Source organism: Coregonus clupeaformis, chromosome 14 (genome assembly GCF_020615455.1).
Source record: "Coregonus clupeaformis isolate EN_2021a chromosome 14, ASM2061545v1, whole genome shotgun sequence".
NCBI classification, from domain to species: Eukaryota; Metazoa; Chordata; class Actinopteri; order Salmoniformes; family Salmonidae; genus Coregonus; species Coregonus clupeaformis.
Window position 1 is genome coordinate 2,073,816 of NC_059205.1, and position 21,081 is coordinate 2,094,896.

A 21,081-nucleotide genomic window follows, 5' to 3' on the forward strand; every position below is an offset into this window, starting at 1 on the left:
TCACACCTGTTATCATTTAGTGTCATTAGTGTCCTATATAGTTCTCGTTGTGTTTGTCAGGTGTTGTGTGTGATTGTATTCTACTGTCGTGCCGGTAGGCTGGTATTCCACTGTTTGCTCGGTTGAGCTATTTTCTCCAGATTGTTTTGGAGTGTTTTTCGCACCTGTTAGTGCGCCCGTTATTTTTCGCCTTCGTGCGGAGTTTCGCCTCAGGGCATTTAGTCGTGTTTGTTTTTGTCTGTGTGCATCTACTAAAGTCTTTTGGACTAACGTTCTGCGTCCTGCGCCTGATTCCACCACCACACCCACCTACATCTACCTTGACACAACCCATATTTATGTTTATTTATTTTCCCTTTTGTACTTTAACTATTTGCACTGATGGGTTCTGACTTATAAACTAGAAATATCCTTAATCATGTCACGGAAGGAGAGAGAGGAATGCAGGACATGTAAATACTGGCAGGACATGTTATTGTTAATGATCAGTTATCCTCATGAGGAGTGGGTTAGGGTTAGGGTTAGGGTTAGCCTATCCTCATGAGGAGTGGGTTAGGGTTAGGGTTAGCCTATCCACACGAGGAGTGGGTTAGGGTTAGCCTATCCTCATGAGGAGTGGGTTAGGGTTAGGGTTAGGGTTAGCCTATCCTCATGAGGAGTGGGTTAGGGTTAGGGTTAGGGTTAGCCTATCCTCATGAGGAGTGGGTTAGGGTTAGGGTTAGGGTTAGCCTATCCACACGAGGAGTGGGTTAGGGTTAGGGTTAGGGTTATCCTATCCACACGAGGAGTGGGTTAGGGTTAGGGTTATCCTCATGAGGAGTGGGTTAGGGTTAGGGTTAGGGTTAGGGTTAGGGTTATCCTATCCACACAAGGAGTGGGTTAGGGTTAGGGTTAGGGTTATCCTATACACATGAGGAGTGGGTTAGGGTTAGGGTTAGGGTTATCCTATCCACACGAGGAGTGGGTTAGGGTTAGGGTTAGGGTTATCCTATCCACACGAGGAGTGGGTTAGGGTTAGGGTTAGGGTTATCCTATCAACACGAGGAGTGGGTTAGGGTTAGGGTTAGGGTTATCCTATCCACACGAGGAGTGACAGTCTGGTTTATACTCCAGAAGTGATTACTACAATGAATCCTACAATGTGATTTTCTGGAGAAAAAAATTCTCATTTTGTCTGTCATAGTTGACGTGTACCTATGATGAAAATTACAGGCCTCTCTCATCTCTTTAAGTGGGAGAACTTGCACAATTGGTGGCTGACTAAATACTTTTTCCCCCACTGTAGTTGTGCTGGTGGGAACATGACTTTGTCTTTTCAGCTGTTTGACCCAGTGGGTGAATAAACTTGGTTTGAGCTTTACTAGTCGTCCGTCAGTTTTAACCTTGTTATTTAGAACCTAACAGCCCATCGTTACAACTCTGTTTATAGATATAATAAGACCTTTGAAATGTCTTTATTCTTTTGAAACTTCTGAGTGTAATGTTTACTGTTAATATTTATTGTTTATTTCACTTTTGTTTACTATCTACTTCACTTGCTTTGGCAATGTTAACACACGTTTCCCATGCCAATAAAGCACCTTTATTGAAATGAAATTGAAAGATACTGAGGGGGCAAAGCAAATATCGGGCACTCGAGAACTGTAATCATTACCATGCCTGGAATCTGATAGTCACTCTGACTTTTACCCCAGCACTTACAGCTCAGTGTGTGTGTGTGTGTGTGTGTGTGTGTGTGTGTGTGTGTGTGTGTGTGTGTGTGTGTGTGTGTGTGTGTGTGTGTGTGTGTGTGTGTGTGTGTGTGTGTGTGTGTGTGTGTGTGTGTGTGTGTGTGTGTGTGTGTGTGTGTGTGTGTGTGTGTGTGTGTGTGTGTGTGTGTGTTATAATGATTTACCTTACCGAGGGGACCTTGCCTCCACACACACACACCACAGGAGATTGGTGGCACCTTAGTTGGGGAGGACGGGCTCGTGGTAATTGCTGGAGCGGAATTAGTGGAATGGTATCAAATACATCAAACACATGGTTCCATTTCATTTGCTCCATACCAGACTTTACTATGATCCTCTCAGCAGCCTCCTGTGAAGAACACAAACAGACTAATCCAGTCCAAGAGTGAACAGAGAGGGAGAGAGACAAAGGATATTGAATAAGGAGACATCACATGACAAGAACACAAGAAGACAGTCAAGAAAGCTTTCATTTAACTTGGAGTGACTGATCAACGGCAGAGAGAGAGAGAGAGAGAGAGAGAGAGAGAGAGAGAGAGAGAGAGAGAGAGAGAGAGAGAGAGAGAGAGAGAGAGAGAGAGAGAGAGAGAGAGAGAGAGAGAGAGAGAGAGAGAGAGAGAGAGAGAGAGAGAGAGAGAGAGAGAGAGAGAGAGAGAGAGAGAGAGAGAGAGAGAGAGAGAGAGAGAGAGAGAGAGAGAGAGAGAGAGAGAGAGAGAGAGAGAGAGAGAGAGAGAGAGAGAGAGAGAGAGAGAGAGAGAGAGAGAGAGAGAGAGAGAGAGAGAGAGAGAGAGAGAGAGAGAGAGAGAGAGAGAGATGGGGGTTACAGCAGTGGTGGGTGTGTGCCTGTTGCTGACTACAGCCCTGGGGCAGAGTGTGGCCAGAGAGACTGGTGGGAATGGTTCCCCTGTTAGAGCTGACCATGTAACTAGTGTTACTGGTGATACTAGTGATACTAGTGATACTGGTGATACTAGTGATGACACTAGTAGCACTGATATTGTAATTGGTCGACCTGTTGATACTGGTGATGATGTAACTGGTGTCGGTGGTCCGACTGGTTACTTGGGGCGTCTGCTGGTAGTCCCGATGGACGGAAGCCACTGGGTGGGGGTTAAGGCCATCGCCGAGGAAATGGGTCGCCGTGGACACCAGGTTACCGTGGTGATCCCAGAGGTGAGCATGCGTCTGGGACCCAGCAGCCACTGCAGGACTGTGTCATATCCTGTCCCCTACGGCCAGGAGACAGTGGACATGCTGATGGACAAACATAAAGATAACATTCGTGCTGGCACACTGCCCCTAGTGGAGCGGATGACTCACCACATGGCTAATATCCAGAGTGTCAGCTCCTTCATCCTGACTACTGCTGAGAGTCTGCTGTTCAACACCACACTAATTACATCTCTGGAACAGCAGGTCAGTCAGGGGGGGTGTGTGTGTGTGAGAGCTCTTGTGAGCTTGTGTATCCCTCCTCCTTACCTCTCTCTCCCCTCTCCCCTCTCTCCTCTCTCCTCCCTCTCTCCCCTCTCTCCTCTCTCTCTCCCTCCCTCCCCGCTCTCCTCTCTCCCCCCTCTCTCCTCTCTCTTCCTCTCCCCGCCTCCTCCCCCCTCTCTCTCCTCTCTCCCCCCTCTCTAATCCCTCTCTCCTCTCCCCCCTCTCTCCATCCATCCCTCCTCTCCAGGGTTTTGATGTGGTGTTGACCGACCCTCTGGTCCCTACAGGCAGTCTGATAGCCAGGCGTTTGGGCGTCCCGTCTGTGTGTCTGCTCAGAGGGATCCCCTGTGGTCTGGACCTGGCCGCAGCCGCCTGCCCCTCTCCTCCATCTTACGTTCCACGCTTCTTCACTCGATACACACACAGCATGAGCTTTCCACAGAGAGTGGGCAATGTACTGGTGAGAACACACACGTAACCGCATACACACACTGCACATGCATGCACACACACACACACACACACACACACACGACACAACCGTACTGTCACGATCGTTACAGGAAGCGGACCAAGGCGCAGCGTTGAAAGCAAACATATTTATTATACGAATGATCACACGATCAAAACAACGAAACGTGACGTCCTTGGTTACATAAACAAACCAACACGGAACAAGAAACCACAACACAAAGTGAAAAGACTGATAGTTAAATATGGCTCCCAATCAGAGACAACCAGCTGACACTCGTTGCCTCTGATTGGGAGTCACTCAGGCCAACATAGATATACAAAACATAGACTTACACACCCTGGCTCAACATAACATAGTCCCCAGAGCCAGGGCGTGACAGTACCCCCCCCCAAAGGCGCGGACTCCGGCCGCGCCAAACAACCACAACAGGGGAGGGACCGGGTGGGCACTCCGCCTCGGCGGCGGATCCGGCTCCGGACATGACCCAGGCACGGGTTGTGCTGGACTGACGACGCACACCCCTGGCTTGATGCGTGGAGGAGGAACGGGCCGGACCGGGCTGACGAGCGCACCCCTGACTTGGTGCGGGGAGCAGGAATGAGCCGGACCGGGCTGACGACGCGCACCACTGACCTGGTGCGGGGAGCTTGGATGGGCCGGACTGGGCTGGCGACGCGCACCACAGACTTGGCACGGAGAGCAGGAACGGGCCGGACAGGGCTGACGCAAACGCACCATAGACTTGGTGGCGGAGAGCAGGCACGGGCCGTGCCGGACTGACGACGCACACCACTGGCTTGCGCGGGAAGCTTGGATGGGCCGGACTGGGCTGGCGACGCGCACCACAGACTTGGTGCGGAGAGCAGGAACGGCCGTGCCGGACTGACGACGCACACCACTGGCTTGGAGCGGGAAGCTTGGATGGGCCGGACTGGGCTGGCGACGCGCACCACAGACTTGGTGCGGAGAGCAGGAATGGGCCGGACCGGGCTGGCGACGCGCACCACCGACTTGGTACGGAGAGCAGGAACGGGCCGGACAGGGCTGACGACGCGCACCACAGGCTCGGTGCGAGAGGCAGGAACAGGCCGAACCGTACTGGGGACACACGCCACTGGCCCTATGCAGGGATCAGGAACGGGCCGGACCGGACTGGTAATACACCCCAGTACCTCTCGCCGTGCCTCCACACTTTCCCTCTCCTCTGTGACCAGTGGCCCCCTTAACCTGGCGGCCTCCTCTTCACACCCGCTGGACCGCTCCATCGTGGCCTCCTGCTGCCCCGTCGTCCACGTCGTGAGCCCCCCCCTAAAAAATTTCTGGGGTTCTCTCCTCCCCGTGGACCAGGCCTCCCTAGCTCTCGCCAGACTCTCGATCCATTGCTTCATAGACCAGCCTCTCTCCTCTTCACTTAGCGTGGCCCAGCCGAAACTCCTACTCCCCTGATCCCAGGTCCTTCCTCTCTCCTCTTCATGCTGCTTGGTCCTGTCTTGGTGGTTTCTTCTGTCACGATCGTTACAGGAAGCGGACCAAGGCGCAGCGTTGAAAGCAAACATATTTATTATACGAATGATCACACGATCAAAACAACGAAACGTGACGTCCTTGGTTACATAAACAAACAAACACGGAACAAGAAACCACAACACAAAGTGAAAAGACCGATAGTTAAATATGGCTCCCAATCAGAGACAACCAGCTGACACTCGTTGCCTCTGATTGGGAGTCACTCAGGCCAACATAGATATACAAAACATAGACTTACACACCCTGGCTCAACATAACATAGTCCCCAGAGCCAGGGCGTGACAGATATTTCCAATGAGAATCCAATGGGATATTTCCAATGAGAATCCAATGGGATATTTCCAATGAGAATCCAATGGGATTTTTCCAATGAGAATCCAATGGGATTTTTCCAATGAGAATCTTATGGGATTTTTCCAATGAGAATCCAATGGGATATTTCCAATGAGAATCCAATGGGATATTTCCAATGAGAATCCTATGGGATTTTTCCAATGAGAATCCTATGGGATTTTTCCAATGAGAATCCTATGGGATATTTCCAATGAGAATCCAATGGGATATTTCCAATGAGAATCCTATGGGATATTTCCAATGAGAATCCTATGGGATATTTCCAATGAGAATCCTATGGGTTATTTCCACTGAGAATCCTATGGGAGTTTTCCTAAGATAATCCTATGGGAATCCAATGGGAATTTTTCATAAGGGTAAACCATAAAACTGTTGATTAGATGAACCCTGACTACCTCCAAGCCATAAGACTGTTGAATAGATGAACCCTGACTACCTCCAAGCCATAAGACTGTTGAATAGATGAACCCTGACTACCTCCAAGCCATAAGACTGTTGAATAGATGAACCCTGACTACCTCCAAGCCATAAGACTGTTGAATAGATGAACCCTGATTCTACCTCCTGACTCTACTGTACTTATATCAAATCAAATCAAATCAAATTGTATTGGCCACATGCGCCGAATACTACAGGTGCAGACATTACAGTGAAATGCTTACTTACAGCCCTTAACCAACAGTGTATTTATTTTTAATAAAAAAGTAGAATAAATCAACAACAAAAGTGTTGAGAAAAAAAGAGCAGAAGTAAAATAAAATAACAGTAGGGAGGCTATATACGGGGGGGTACCGGTGCAGAGTCAATGGGAAATAACAGTAGGGAGGCTATATACGGGGGGGTACCGGTGCAGAGTCAATGTGCGGGGGCACCGGCTAGTTGAGGTAGTTGAAGTAATATGTACAGGTGGGTAGAGTTAAAGTGATTATGCATAAATAATTAACAGAGTAGCAGCAGCGTAAAAAGATGGGGTGGGGGGGCAGTGCAAATAGTCCGGGTAGCCATGATTAGCTATTCAGGAGTCTTATGGCTTGGGGGTAGAAGCTGTTGAGAAGTCTTTTGGACCTAGACTTGGCACTCCGGTACCGCTTGCCGTGCGGTAGCAGAGAGAACAGTCTATGACTAAGGTGGCTGGAGTCTTTGACAATTTCGAGGGCCTTCCTCTGACACCGCCTGGTATAGAGGTCCTGGTATTTGTCTCCCGAATGGCGCAGTGGTCTAAGGCACTGCATCGCAGTGCTAGCTGTGCCACTAGAGATCCTGATTCGATTCCAGGCTCTGTCGTAGCCGGCCGCGACCGGGAGACCCACGGGGCGGCGCACAATTGGCTCAGCGTCGTCCAGGGTAGGGGAGGGAATGGCCGGCAGGGATGTAGCTCAGTTGGTAGAGCATGGTGTTTGCAGAAAATCACATTGTAGGATTTTTAATGAATTTATTGGCATATGATGATGAAAATAAGTATTTGGTCAATAACAAAAGTTTCTCAATACTTTGTTATATACCCTTTGTTGGCAATGACACAGGTCAAACGTTTTCTGTAAGTCTTCAAAAGGTTTTCACACACTGTTGCTGGTATTTTGGCCCATTCCTCCATGCAGATCTCCTCTAGAGCAGTGATGTTTTGGGGCTGTCGCTGGGCAACACAGACTTTCAACTCCCTCCAAAGATTTTCTATGGGGTTGAGATCTGGAGACTGGGTAGGCCACTCCAGGACCTTGAAATGCTTCTTACGAAGCCACTCCTTCGTTGCCCGGGCGGTGTGTTTGGGATCATTGTCATGCTGAAAGACCCAGCCACGTTTCATCTTCAATGCCCTTGCTGATGGAAGGAGGGTTTCACTCAAAATCTCACGATACATGGCCCCATTCATTCTTTCCTTTACACGGATCAGTCGTCCTGGTCCCTTTGCAGAAAAACAGCCCCAAAGCATGATGTTTCCAACCCCATGCTTCACAGTAGGTATGGTGTTCTTTGGATGCAACTCAGCATTCTTTGTCCTCCAAACATGACGAGTTGAGTTTTTACCAAAAAAGTTATATTTTGGTTTCATCTGACCATATGACATTCTCCCAATCCTCTTCTGGATCATCCAAATGCACTTCAGACGGGCCTGGACATGTACTGGCTTAAGCAGGGGGACACGTCTCGCACTGCAGGATTTGAGTCCCTGGCGGCGTAGTGTGTTACTGATGGTAGGCTTTGTTACTTTGGTCCCAGCTCTCTGCAGGTCATTCACTAGGTCCCCCCGTGTGGTTCTGGGATTTTTGCTCACCGTTCTTGTGATCATTTTGACCCCCACGGGGTGAGATCTTGCGTGGAGCCCCAGATCGAGGGAGATTATCAGTGGTCTTGTATGTCTTCCATTTCCTAATAATTGCTCCCACAGTTGATTTCTTCAAACCAAGCTGCTTACCTATTGCAGATTCAGTCTTCCCAGCCTGGTGCAGGTCTACAATTTTGTTTTTGGTGTCCTTTGACAGCTCTTTGGTCTTGGCCATTGTGGAGTTTGGAGTGTGACTGTTTGAGGTTGTGGACAGGTGTCTTTTATACTGATAACAAGTTCAAACAGGTGCCATTAATACAGGTAACGAGTGGAGGACAGAGGAGCCTCTTAAAGAAGAAGTTACAGGTCTGTGAGAGCCAGAAATCTTGCTTGTTTGTAGGTGACCAAATACTTATTTTCCACCATAATTTGCAAATAAATTCATTAAAAATCCTACAATGGGATTTTCTGGATTTTTCTTTCTCAATTTGTCTGTCATAGTTGACGTGTACCTATGATGAAAATTACAGGCCTCTCTCATCTTTTTAAGTGGGAGAACTTGCACAATTGGTGGCTGACTAAATACTTTTTTTCCCCACTGTATAAACACATACATGGACTCATGTACCCACACTCATTCACACTGTTAGGTTCCAAATAACAGGGTGAAACGGACACTTATTAAAGCTCAAACCACTGAGTCAGACAGCTGCACAGACAAAAGACATGTTCCAACCAGCACAGATATATGTCCTCCAACTTCCCTCTAAACATGACATGTTTATTGCTAGGCAGGAAGTTAAGTGATGCAGGCAATAAACTGCTGCTTCTCCCTTACTGTGAACTGACCTGACCTCGGCCCTCCATTCCTCACTAATCCACAGCTCTCCAACCCTTATCAGTGACTGCAACCTTTCCTTTACTCAGTACAGTCCAAGCTTAATTACCTCCACGATATACATTTCTCCTACAGATAACCATTAACCTCTGGAGTATAAACCAGACTGTATATGGGATAACTGATAATCAAACCAAACGCCTTCTTCCTCTGGTTCTGTAGGTGAGTCTGGTGGAGCCGTTGCTATGCCGACTGCTGTACTGGCGCTTCGACCAGCTGGCCAATCGCTTCCTGGGAGAGGATGTGGGTGTGGCTGAGGTGCTGGCAGACACCGCCCTCTGGTTGCTAAGGTACGACTGCAGTTCCCCCTGCACACACACTCACACACACACACACACACACACACACACACACTCACACACACACACACACACTCACACACACACACTCTCTAACATTAAATGTTGTTGTTAATCTAAGGTATGACTTTACGTTGGAGTTTCCCCGCCCCCTCATGCCTAATATGGTGCTGGTGGGAGGGATCAACTGCCACGTTAGGAACCCGCTGCCACAGGTGGGTGTGTTGGTTGGTTGGTCAAAAATTCCGCGCTGACGAAGGGTTAAAAGCCATTGACCAGAACGTTGGTATTTCCTGATGATTCTACATGTTGGATCGCCACCGATCGTAACACCCACCTTCTAACCGTTCTTCAGCACTCTGTGTTTTTGTCCTAAATGCTATTCTTATAATATATATACTCTTGGTGTCGCCTAATTCAATCTGCACTATTAACTGTGCGTGCTTTTGTGTGTGTAGGAGCTGGAGCAGTGGGTTTCAGGGGAGCATGGCTTCATAGTGTTCTCTCTAGGCTCCATGGTGTCGTCTCTACCAGAAGACATCACTCAAGTCTTCCTACGGGCCTTCACCCTCATACCACAGAAGGTAAACGCAGACAGACACTATTAGTCAGACCCACACACAAAGCTACCATGAACTAACGTGTGCGTGTGTGCGTGTACACGTGTGCGTGCGTGTGTGCGTGCGTGTGTGTGTGCTTGTGTGCGCGTGTGTTTGTGTGTGTGCGCGCGTGTGTGTGTGTGTGTTTGTGTGCGCGCGTGTGTGTGTGTGTGTGTGTGTGTGTGTGTGTGTGTGTGTGCGCGCGTGTGTTTGTGTGCGCGCGTGTGTGCGTGTGCGCGTGCGTGTGTGCGTGTGTGCGTGTGTGTGTGTGTGCGTGTGCGTGTGCGCGTGTGTGTGTGTGTGTGTGTGCGTGTGTGCGCGTGTGTGCGCGTGTGTGTGTGTGTGTGCGCGTGTGCGTGTGTGTGTGTGTGTGCACGTGTGCGCGTGCGTGTGTGCGTGTGTGTGCGCGTGTGCGCGTGTGTGTGTGTGTGTGTTTGTGTGCGCGCGTGTGTTTGTGTGCGCGCGTGTGTTTGTGTGCGCGCGTGTGTGTGTGCGTGTGCGCGTGTGCGTGTGCGTGTGTGTGTGTGTGTGTGTGTGTGTGTGTGTGTAGGTCCTGTGGCGGTATACTGGACCTGTTCCTGGTAATGTCCCAGACAACGTGAAGATGATGAAGTGGCTTCCTCAGAATGACCTGCTGGGTACGTAGATCTGTACTGAACAAAAATATAAACGCAACATTCAACAATTTCAAAGATTTTACTGAGTTACAGTTCATATAAGGAAATCAGTGAATTGAAATAAATTAATTAGGCAATAATCTATGGATTTCACATGACTGGGCAGGGGTGCAGCCATGGGTGGGTCTGGGAGGGCATAGGCCCACCCACTCAGAATGAGGTTTTTCCCCACCAAAGGGCTTTATTACAGACAGAAATACTCCTCAGTTTCATCAGCAGTCCGTGTGGCTGGGATCAGATGATCCCGCAGGTGAAGAAGCTGGATGTGGAGGTCCTGGGCTGGCGTGGTTGCTTCCATTCCCCCTGGCACAAGGGGATTTATGGCTGATTTAAGATGAAATCGTCAACCCTGTAACTTTATTTGGCACTTGGGCCTCCCAAGTGGCGCAGCGGTCTAAGGCACTGCATCACAGTGCTTGAGACGTCACTACAGACCCGGGTTCGATCCCAAGCTGTGTCGCAGCCGGCCGCGACCGGGAGACCCATGAGGCAGTGCACAATTCGACCAGGTTAGGGGAGAGTTTGGCCGGTTGGGATGTCATTTTTACATTTTTACATTTTACGTCATTTAGCAGACGCTCTTATCCAGAGCGACTTACAGTTAGTGAGTGCATACATTATTATTTTTTTCATACTGGCCCCCCATGGGAATCGAACCCACAACCCTGGCATTGCAAACGCCATCCCTGCCGGCCAAACCGTCCCCTACCTTGGACGACGCTGGGCCAATTGTGCGCCGCCCCATGTCCTTGTCCAAGACTGTAACTACCAACTGGAAATCACAAAATAAAACACTTTCTTTGGTACTTACTATAGTCACTTTTTTTTATTTAACCTTGAGATGGAAAACTCGTTTTTCATGAACTTGGACATGTGCTCTTTATCACAGAATGTTAAAATGAGATTAAATCAAAGTTGTTGTTTTTTTACCGAGTTACACTTCTCAAAAGCAACCGAATTGGTAGAACGACCCAGATGCTTTTATCCAAAACTGAGTACAGTACAACACTGTCAGTGTGATATGTCTGGTCTGTCTTTTTATTTTTTATTTCTTTAATTTTTTTATTTCCCCTTTATTTAACCAGGTAAGAAGCCAGTTGAGAACAAGTTCTCATTTACAACTGCGACCTGGCCAAGATAAAGCAAAGCAGTGCGATAAAAACAACAACACAGAGTTACATATGGGGGAAAACAAAACATAAAGTCAAAAATACAACAGAAAATATAAAATATATATACAGTGTGTTCAAATGTAGCAAGTTATGGAGGTAAGGCAATAAATAGGCCATAGTGCAAAATAATTACAATTAGTATTAACACTGGAATGATAGATGTGCAAGAGATGATGTGCAAATAGAGATACTGGGGTGCAAATTAGCTAAATAAATAACAATATGGGTATGAGGTAGTTGGGTGGGCTAATTTCAGATGGGCTGTGTACAGGTGCAGTGATCGGTAAGGTGCTCTGACAACTGATGCTTAAAGTTAGTGAGGGAGATAAGAGTCTCCAGCTTCAGAGATTTTTGCAGTTCGTTCCAGTCATTGGCAGCAGAGAACTGGAAGGAATGGCAGCCAAAGGAGGTGTTGGCTTTGGGGATGACCAGTGAGATATACCTGCTGGAGCGCAGACTACGGGTGGGTGTTGCTATGGTGACCAATGAGCTAAGATAAGGTGGGGATTTGCCTAGCAGTGATTTATAAATGACCTGGAGCCAGTGGGTTTGGCGACGAATATGTAGTGAGGACCAGCCAACAAGAGCGTACAGGTCACAGTGGTGGGTAGTATATGGGGCTTTGGAGACAAAACGGATGGCACTGTGATAGACTACATCCAGTTTGCTGTGTAGAGTGTTGGAGGCTATTTTGTAAATGACATCGCCGAAATCAAGGATCGGTAGGATAGTCAGTTTTACGAGGGCATGTTTGGCAGCATGAGTGAAGGAGGCTTTGTTGCGAAATAGGAAGCCGATTCTAGATTTAACTTTGGATTGGAGATTCTTAATGTGAGTCTGGAAGGAGAGTTTACGGTCTAACCAGACACCTAGGTATTTGTAGTTGTCCACATACTCTAGGTCAGACCCGTCGAGAGTAGTGATTCTAGTCGGGTGGGCGGGTGCCAGCAGCGTTCGATTGAAGAGCATGTATTTAGTTTTACTAGTGTTTAAGAGCAGTTGGAGGCTACTGAAGGAGTGTTGTATGGCATTGAAGCTCGTTTGGAGGTTTGTTAACACAGTGTCCAATGAAGGGCCAGATGTATACAAAATGGTGTCGTCTGCGTAGAGGTGGATCTGAGAGTCACCAGCAGCAAGAGCGACATCATTGATATACACGGAGAAAAGAGTTGGCCCGAGTTTTGAACCCTGTGGCACCCCCATAGAGACTGCCATAGGTCCAGACAACAGGCCCTCCGATTTGACACATTCAACTCTATCTGAGAAGTAGTTGGTGAACCAGGTGAGGCAGTCATTTGAGAAACCAAGGCTATTTAGTCTGCCAATAAGAATGCGGTGGTTGACAGAGTCGAAAGCCTTGGCCAAGTCGATGAAGACGGCTGCACAGTACTGTCTATTATCAATCGCGGTTATAATATCGTTTAGGACCTTGAGCGTGAGGTGCACCCATGACCAGCTCGGAAACCGGATTGCATAGCGGAGAAGGTACGGTGGGATTCGAAATGGTCGGTGATCTGTTTGTTAACTTGGCTTTCAAAAACTTTCGAAAGGCAGGGCAGGATGGATATAGGTCTGTAACAGTTTGGATCTAGAGTGTCACCCCCTTTGAAGAGGGGGATGACCGCGGCAGCTTTCCAATCTCTGGGGATCTCAGACGTTACAAAAGAGAGGTTGAACAGGCTAGTAATAGGGGTTGCGACAATTTCGGCGGCTAGTTTTAGAAAGAAATTGTCTAGCCCAGATGATTTGTAGGGGTCCAGATTTTGCAGCTCTTTCAGAACCATCAGCTGTCTGAATTTGTGTGAAGGAGAAGCGGGGGGGGGCATGGGCAAGTTGCAGCGGAGGGTGCAGAGCTGGTGGCCGGGGTAGTGGTAGCCAGGTGGAAAGCATGGCCAGCCGTAGCAAAATGCTTGTTGAAATTCTCGATTATTGTAGATTTATCGGTGGTGATAGTGTTTCCTAGCCTCAGTGCAGTGGGCAGCTGGGAGGAGGTGCTCTTATTCTCCATGGACTTTACAGTGTCCCAAAACCTTTTGGAGTTAGTGCTACAGGATGCACATTTCTGTTTGAAAAAGCTAGCCTTTGCTTTCCTAACTGCTTGTGTATATTGGTTCCTGACTTCCCTAAAAAGTTGCATATCGCGGGGGCTATTTGATGCTAATGCAGTACACCACAGGATGTTTTTGTGCTGGTCAAGGGCAGTCAAGTCTGCGGAGAACCAGGGGCTATATCTGTTCTTAGTTCTGTATTTTTTGAATGGGGCATGTTTATTTAAGATTGAGAGGAAATTACTTTTAATGAACAACCAGGCATCCTCTACTGACAGAATGAGATCTATATCCATCCAGGATACCCGGGCCAGGTCAATTAGAAAGGCCTGCTCACTGAAGTGTTTTAGGGAGCGTTTGACAGTGATGAGGGGTGGTCGTTTGACCGCGGACCCGTTACGGACGCAGGCAATAAGGCAGTGATCGCTGAGATCCTGGTTGAAGACAGTGGAGGTGTATTTAGAGGGTAAGTTAGTCAGGATGATATCTATGAGGGTACCCATGTTTACGTATTTAGGGTTGTACCTGGTAGGTTCGTTGATAATTTGTGTGAGATTGAGGGCATCTAGTTTGGATTGTAGGATGGCTGGGGTATTAAGCATATCCCAATTTAGGTCACCAAGCAGTACAAACTCTGAGGATAAATGGGGGGCAATCAATACACATATGGTGTCCAGGGCACAGCTGGGGGCTGAGGGGGGTCTGTAGCAAGCGGCAACAGTGAGAGACTTATTTCTGGAAAGGTGGATTTTTAGAAGTAGAAGCTCAAACTGTTTGGGCACAAACCTGGATAGTATGATAGAGCTCTGCAGGCTATCTCTACAGTAGATTGCAACCCCACCCCCTTTGGCAGTTCTATCGAGACGGAAAATGTTGTTGTTGGGGATGGAAATTTCAGAATTTTTGGTGGCCTTCCTAAGCCAGGATTCAGACACTGCTAGAACATCAGGGTTGGCGGAGTGTGCTAACGCAGTGAATAACTCAAACTTAGGAAGTAGACTTCTGATGTTAACGTGCAGAAAACAAAGGCTTTTACGGTTACAGAAGTCAACAAATGATAACTCCTGGGGAGTAGGAGTGATATTGAGGGCTGCAGGGCCTGGGTTAACCTCTACATCACCAGAGGAACAGAGGAGGACTAGAATAAGGATACGGCTAAAGGCTTTAAGAACTGGTCTTCTAGTGCGTTGGGTACAGAGAATAAAGGGGGCAGATTTCCGGGCGTTGTATAAAAGATTCAGGGCATTATGTACAGACAAGGATATCTATCTATGTCTATGTGTCTGTCTAATCTGTCTGTCTAATCTGTCTGTCTAATCTGTCTGATCATGTCTGTGTGTGTTAGCTCACCGTGGTGCACGGGCCTTCCTGACCCACAGCGGGACCCATGGTCTGTACGAGGGGGTGTGTCACGCCGTTCCCATGGTGATGCTGCCGCTGTTCGGCGACCAGCCTGACAACGCTCAGCGATTGGCTAGTAAGGGAGTGGGCGTGGTCCTGGATATTAAGCATGTCACCGTGGAAACACTGCTACAGGCGCTGGACAATGTTGTCAACAACCCCAGGTGAGACGGTCAGTGTGGTCCTGTGTGGCTCAGTTGGTAGTGCATGGTGCTTGCTACACCAGCCCAGTGTGGGTTCAATTCCAGCTAAGAATGTTTCAGTTTTAAAGCAAATCTCCTGCAATTTTGCCATGTTCTATAGTCCATCCATACAGACAGTGTGGTGAAGAAGGGAACCTCAGGGGGCTGAAGAAATTCAGCTTGTCCCCTAAGACCCTCACAAACCTCTACAGATGCACCATTGAGAGCATCCTGTCGGGCTGTATCACCGCCTGGTACGGCAACTGCACCGTCCGCAAACGCAGGGCTCTCCAGAGGGTGGTGTGGTCTGCCCAACGCATCACCGGGGGCAAACTACCAGCCCTCCAGGACACATACAGCACCCAATGTCACAGGAAGGCCAAAAAAGATCATCAAGGACATCAACCACCCGAGCCACTGCCTGTTCACCCCGCTACCATCTTGAAGGAGGAGACAGTACAGGTGCATCAAAGCTGGGACCAAGAGACTGAAAAACAGCTTCTATCTCCAGGCCATCAGACTGTTAAATAGCCATCACTAGCTGGCCTCCACCCAGTACACTGCCCAGAACTTAGTCACTGTCACTAGCCGGCTACCACCCAGCTACCACCCAGCTACCACCCGGCTACCACCCGGCTACCACCCGGCTACCACCCGGCTACCACCCAGCTACCGCCCAGCTACCGCCCGGCTACCACCCGGCTACCACCCGGCTACCACCCGGCTACACAAGCCTGCACCTTAGAAGCTGCTCCCCTATGTACATAGACATGGAACACTGGTCACTTTAATAATGTTCACCCACTTCATATGTCTATACTGAACCAAAATATAAACGCAACATACAACAATCAAAGATTTTACTGAGTTACAGTTCATATAAGGAAATCAGTCAATTGAAATAAATTCATTAGACCCTAATCTATGGATTTCACATGACTGGGAATACAGATATGCATCTGTTGGTCACAGATACCTTTTTTTTAAAAGGTAGGGGCGTGGATCAGAAAACCAGTCAGTATCTGGTGTGACCAACATTTGCCTCATGCAGCGCGACACATCTCCTTCACATAGAGTTGATCAGGCTGTTGTGGCGTGTCGAATGTTTTCCCACTCCTCTTCAATGGCTGTGTGAAGTTGCTGGATATTGGCGGGAACACGCTGTCGTACACATCGATCCAGAGCATCCCAAACATGCTCAATGGGTGACATCTCTGGTGAGTATGCAGGCCATGGAAGAACTGGGACATTTTCAGCTTCCAGGAATTGTGAAAAGATCCTTGCAACATGGGGCCGTGCATTATCATGCTGAAACATGAGGTGATGGTGGCGGATGAATGGCACGACAATGGACCTCAGGATCTCGTCACGGTATCTCTGTGCATTCAAATTGCCATCGATAAAATGCAATTGTTTTCGTTGTCCGTAGCTTATGCCTGCCAATACTATAACCCCACCGCCACCATGGGGCACTCTGTTCACAACGTTGACATCAGCAAACCGCTCGCCCACACAACGCCATACACGTGGTCTGCGGTTGTGAGGCCGGTTGGACGTACTGCCAAATTTTCTAAAATGACATTGGAGGGGGCTTACGGTAGAGAAATTAACATTCAATTCTCTGGCAACAGCTCTGGTGGACATTCCTGCAGTCAGCATGCCAATTGCACGTTCCCTCAAAACGTGAGACATCTGTGGCGTGTTGTGTGACAAAACTGCACATTTTAGAGTGGCCTTTTATTGTCCCCAGCACAAGGTGCACCTGTGTAATGATCATGCTAATCAGTTTCTTGATATGCTACACTTGTCAGTTGGATGGATTATCTTGGCAAAGGAGAAATGCTCACTGACAGGGATGTAAACAAATTTGTGCGCCAAAAATAATAAGCTTTTTGTGCGAATGGAAATAAGCTTTTTGTGCGAATGGAACATTTCTGGGATCTTTTATTTCAGCTCATGAAACATGGGACCAACACTTTACATGTTGTGTTTATATTGTTGTTCAATGTATATATACTGTATTCTAGTCATGGTTCATCCTATATAACTACTGCTGTCCTCTTCATATGTATATACTGTATTCTAGTCATGGTTCATCCTATATAACTACTGCTGTATACACCTTTTCTATTAATATAGTGTCCATCCTGTCTATACACACCCTCATATACATATATATTTATATTCCGGACTCTGACATTGCTCGTCCTTAATTTCTTAATTCCTTTATTTAAATGTTTTGGATTTCTGTGTATTGTTAGGTATTACTGCACTGTAGGAGCTAGAAACACAAACATTTCGCTGCACCTGCAAAATATGTAACCTCCCAAGTTGGCGCAGTGGCTAGCTGTGCGGTCGGGGCTCCTGGGAGCCCTCTGGAGGTCGGGGCTCCTGGGGGCCCTCTGGAGGTCGGGGCTCCTGGGAGCCCTCTGGAGGTCGGGGCTCCTGGGAGCCCTCTGGAGGTCGGGGCTCCTGGGAGCCCTCTGGAGGTCGGGGCTCCTGGGGGCCCGGTTGGTAATCGGGTCATGGTGTGTCTCTCTGCAGGTATAAGTCCAGTGTGCTGAAGCTCTCAGCCATTCACAAGGACCACCCAGTGGACCCCCTGGAGCTCTCTGTCTATTGGACAGAGTTTGTGATGCGCCACAAAGGGGCGGGCCACTTGAGAGCCGCCGCCCAAGACCTCAACTGGTTCCAGTACCACAGCCTGGATGTGATTGGCCTGTTGATCGTTGTGGCAATGGCCGTTGTCATGGTGACGTTGAAGTGCTTGTCGCTGTGCGTGCGGAGGTTCACAACCAGGAAGACGAAGCAGGACTGACCAGTAGGGGCGGAGCCAAGAGGCAACAACATATATCCACATTTATTTTCAATTTTTCCTAAAATGTTGGGTATTAGAATTGTGTATACCAGCTTTTCATAATAAATGCCTGGAGGACGCCCAGCCATCCCACCTGTTCTGTTCCACCACCAGTAAAACTGAAACGGCAACAGATTCTCTCCATCTGAGGATAAGGGAACAAACCAAGCGGAAATCAGTGTGTTTGGCTAAATGGACTGTGCACTAATGAATACACCACAGAAGTGTTCAGGAAATAAAGATGGTTGTGTGTTTTTCTGTTTCAGTGTCAGTGTTTCAGTAGCAGTAATCCTAACCACACCAATACAACCATTCAGTGGATTAATCCACTCAAACATTTATTATATATAAAATTCATTAGAATTCCAGTATGATCTGGTCCGGTCTAGGTCAAGGGAGGGGGAGAGAGGGAGGGGGGAGGGAGGGGGGAGAGGGAGGGGGAGAGGGAGGGGGGAGAGGGAGGGGGGAGAGGGAGGGGGGAGAGGGAGGGGGAGAGGGGGAGAGGGAGGGAGGGGGGAGTGCAGCGAGCCATCTGTAAACAATGGCGAAGCAAGGACATTTATAAAATGCACGTTTTACCAAATCGAGAAAGTTCTGTAAATTACTGTGATTATGTACAAAATATATCAGATAACGAGGGCCAGTCCTGGTCACCTGGATCCACTGGTGAAGACATACAGTTGAAGTCGGAAGTTTACATTTAGATTGGAGTCATTAAAACTCGTTTTCAACAACTCCACAAATTTCTTATTAACAAACTATAGTTTTGGCAAGTTGGTTAGGACATCTACTTTGTGCATGATACAAGTAATTTTTCCAACAATTGTTTACAGACAGATTTTTTCACTGTATCACAATTTCAGTGGGTCAGAAGTTTACATACACTAAGTTGACTGTGCCTTTAAACAGGTTGGAAAATTCCAGAAAATTATGTAATGGCTTTAGAAGCTTCTGATAGGCTAATTGACATCATTTGAGTCAATTAGAGGTGTACCTGTGGATGTATTTCAAGGCCTACCTTCAAACTCAGTGCCTCTTTGCTTGAAATCATGGGAAAATCAAAAGAAATCAGCCAAGACCTCAGAAACAAATTGTAGACCTGGTTCATCCTTGGGAGCAATTTCTAAACGCCTGAAGGTACCACGTTCATCTGTACAAACAATAGTATGCAAGTATAAACACCATGGGATCACGCAGCTGTCATACCGCTCAGGAAGGAGACGTGTTCTGTCTCCTAGAGATGAACGTACTTTGGTGCGAAAAGTGCAAATAAATCCCAGAACAACAGCAAAGGACCTTGTGAAGATGCTGGAGGAAACAAGTACAAAAGTATCTATATCCACAGTAAAACAAGTCATATATCGACATAACCTGAAAGGCCGCTCACCAAGGAAGAAGCCACTGCTCCAAAACCGCCATAAAAAAGCCAGACTATGGTTTGCAACTGCACATGGGGACAAAGATCTTACTTTTTGGGGAAATGTCCTCTGGTCTGATGAAACAAAAATAGAACTGTTTGGCCATAATGACCATCGTTATGTTTGGAGGAAAAAGGGGGTTGCTTGCAAGCCGAAGAACACCATCCCAACCGTGAAGCACGGGGGTGGCAGCATCATGCTGTGGGGGTGCTTTGCTGCAGGAGGGACTGGTGCACTTCACAAAATAGATGGCATCATGAGGAAGGAAAATTATGTGGATATATTGAAGCAACATCTCAAGACATCAGTCAGGGGAAGTTAAAGCTTAGTCGCAAATGTGTCTTCCAAATGGACAATGACCCCAAGCATACTTCCAAAGTTGTGGCAAAATGGCTTAAGGACAACAAAGTCAAGGTATTGGAGTGGCCATCACAAAGTCCTGACCTCAATCCTATAGAACATTTGTGGGCAGAACTGAAAAAGCGTGTGCGAGCAAGGAGGCCTACAAACCTGACTCAGTTACACCAGCTCTGTCAGGAGGAATGGGCCATAATTCACCCAACTTATTGTGGGAAGCTTGAGGAAGGCTACCCGAAATGTTGACCCAAGTTAAACAATTTAAAGGCAATGCTACCAAATACTAATTGAGTGTATGTAAACTGGTGCAGCCTGGTGCAGGTCTACAATTTTGTTTCTGGTGTCCTTTGACAGCTATTTGGTCTTGGCCATAGTGGAGTTTGGAGTGTGACTGTTTGAGGTTGTGGACAGGTGTCTTTTATACTGATAACAAGTTCAAACAGCTGTCGTATACTTATTTTCCACCATAATTTGCAAATACATTCATAAAAAATCGTACAATGTGATTTTCTGGATTTCTTTTTCTTATTTTGTCTGTCATACAGTGGGGAAAAAGTATTTAGTCAAATCAAATCAAATCAAATCAAATTTTATTGGTCACATGCGCCGAATACAACAGGTGCAGACATTACAGTGAAATGCTTACTTACAGCCCTTAACCAACAGTGCATTTATTTTAAACAAAAAAAGTAAGAATAAAACAACAACAAAAAAAGTGTTGAGAAAAAAAGAGCAGAAGTAAAATAAAGTGACAGTAGGGAGGCTATATATACAGTAAAATAAAGTGACAGTAGGGAGGCTATATATACAGGGGGTACCGTTGCAGAGTCAATGTGCGGGGGCACCGGCTAGTTGAGGTAGTTGAGGTAATATGTACATGTGGGTAGAGTTAAAGTGACTATGCATAAGTACTTACTTAACAGAGTAGCAGCAGCGTAAAAAGGATGGGGTGGGGGGGCAGTGCAAATAGTCCGGGTAGCCATGATTAGCTGTTCAGGAGTCTTATGGCTTGGGGGTAGAAGCTGTTGAGAAGTCTTTTGGACCTAGACTTGGCACTCCGGTACCGCTTGCCGTGCGGTAGCAGAGAGAACAGTTTATGACTAGGGTGGCTGGAGTCTTTGACAATTTTGAGGGCCTTCCTCTGACACCGCCTGGTATAGAGGTCCTGGATGGCAGGGAGCTTTGCCCCAGTGATGTACGCACTACCCTCTGTAGTGCCTTGCGGTCAGAGGCCAAGCAGTTGCCATACCAGGCGGTGATGCAACCAGTCAGGATGCTCTCGATGGTGCAGCTGTAGAATTTTTTGAGGATCTGAGGACCCATGCCAAATCTTTTTAGTCTCCTGAGGGGGAATAGGCTTTGTCGTGCCCTCTTCACGACTGTCTTGGTG

General features: G+C 47.7%; 1 protein-coding gene across 1 annotated transcript; it reads left to right on the forward strand.

Annotated features, from left to right (window-relative positions):
• The first annotated feature begins 2,484 nt into the window (after nt 1-2,484).
• Nucleotides 2,485-18,170, forward strand: LOC121580524 (UDP-glucuronosyltransferase 1A1). The gene is made up of 8 exons (XM_041895441.2): nt 2,485-3,146; nt 3,412-3,624; nt 8,844-8,971; nt 9,102-9,195; nt 9,439-9,564; nt 10,130-10,217; nt 14,822-15,041; nt 17,604-18,170. The coding sequence occupies exons 1-8, from the start codon at nt 2,544-2,546 to the stop codon at nt 17,875-17,877; spliced, it is 1,746 nt and encodes a 581-aa protein (XP_041751375.2). The 5' UTR covers nt 2,485-2,543; the 3' UTR covers nt 17,878-18,170.
• The last annotated feature ends 2,911 nt before the right edge of the window (nt 18,171-21,081 follow it).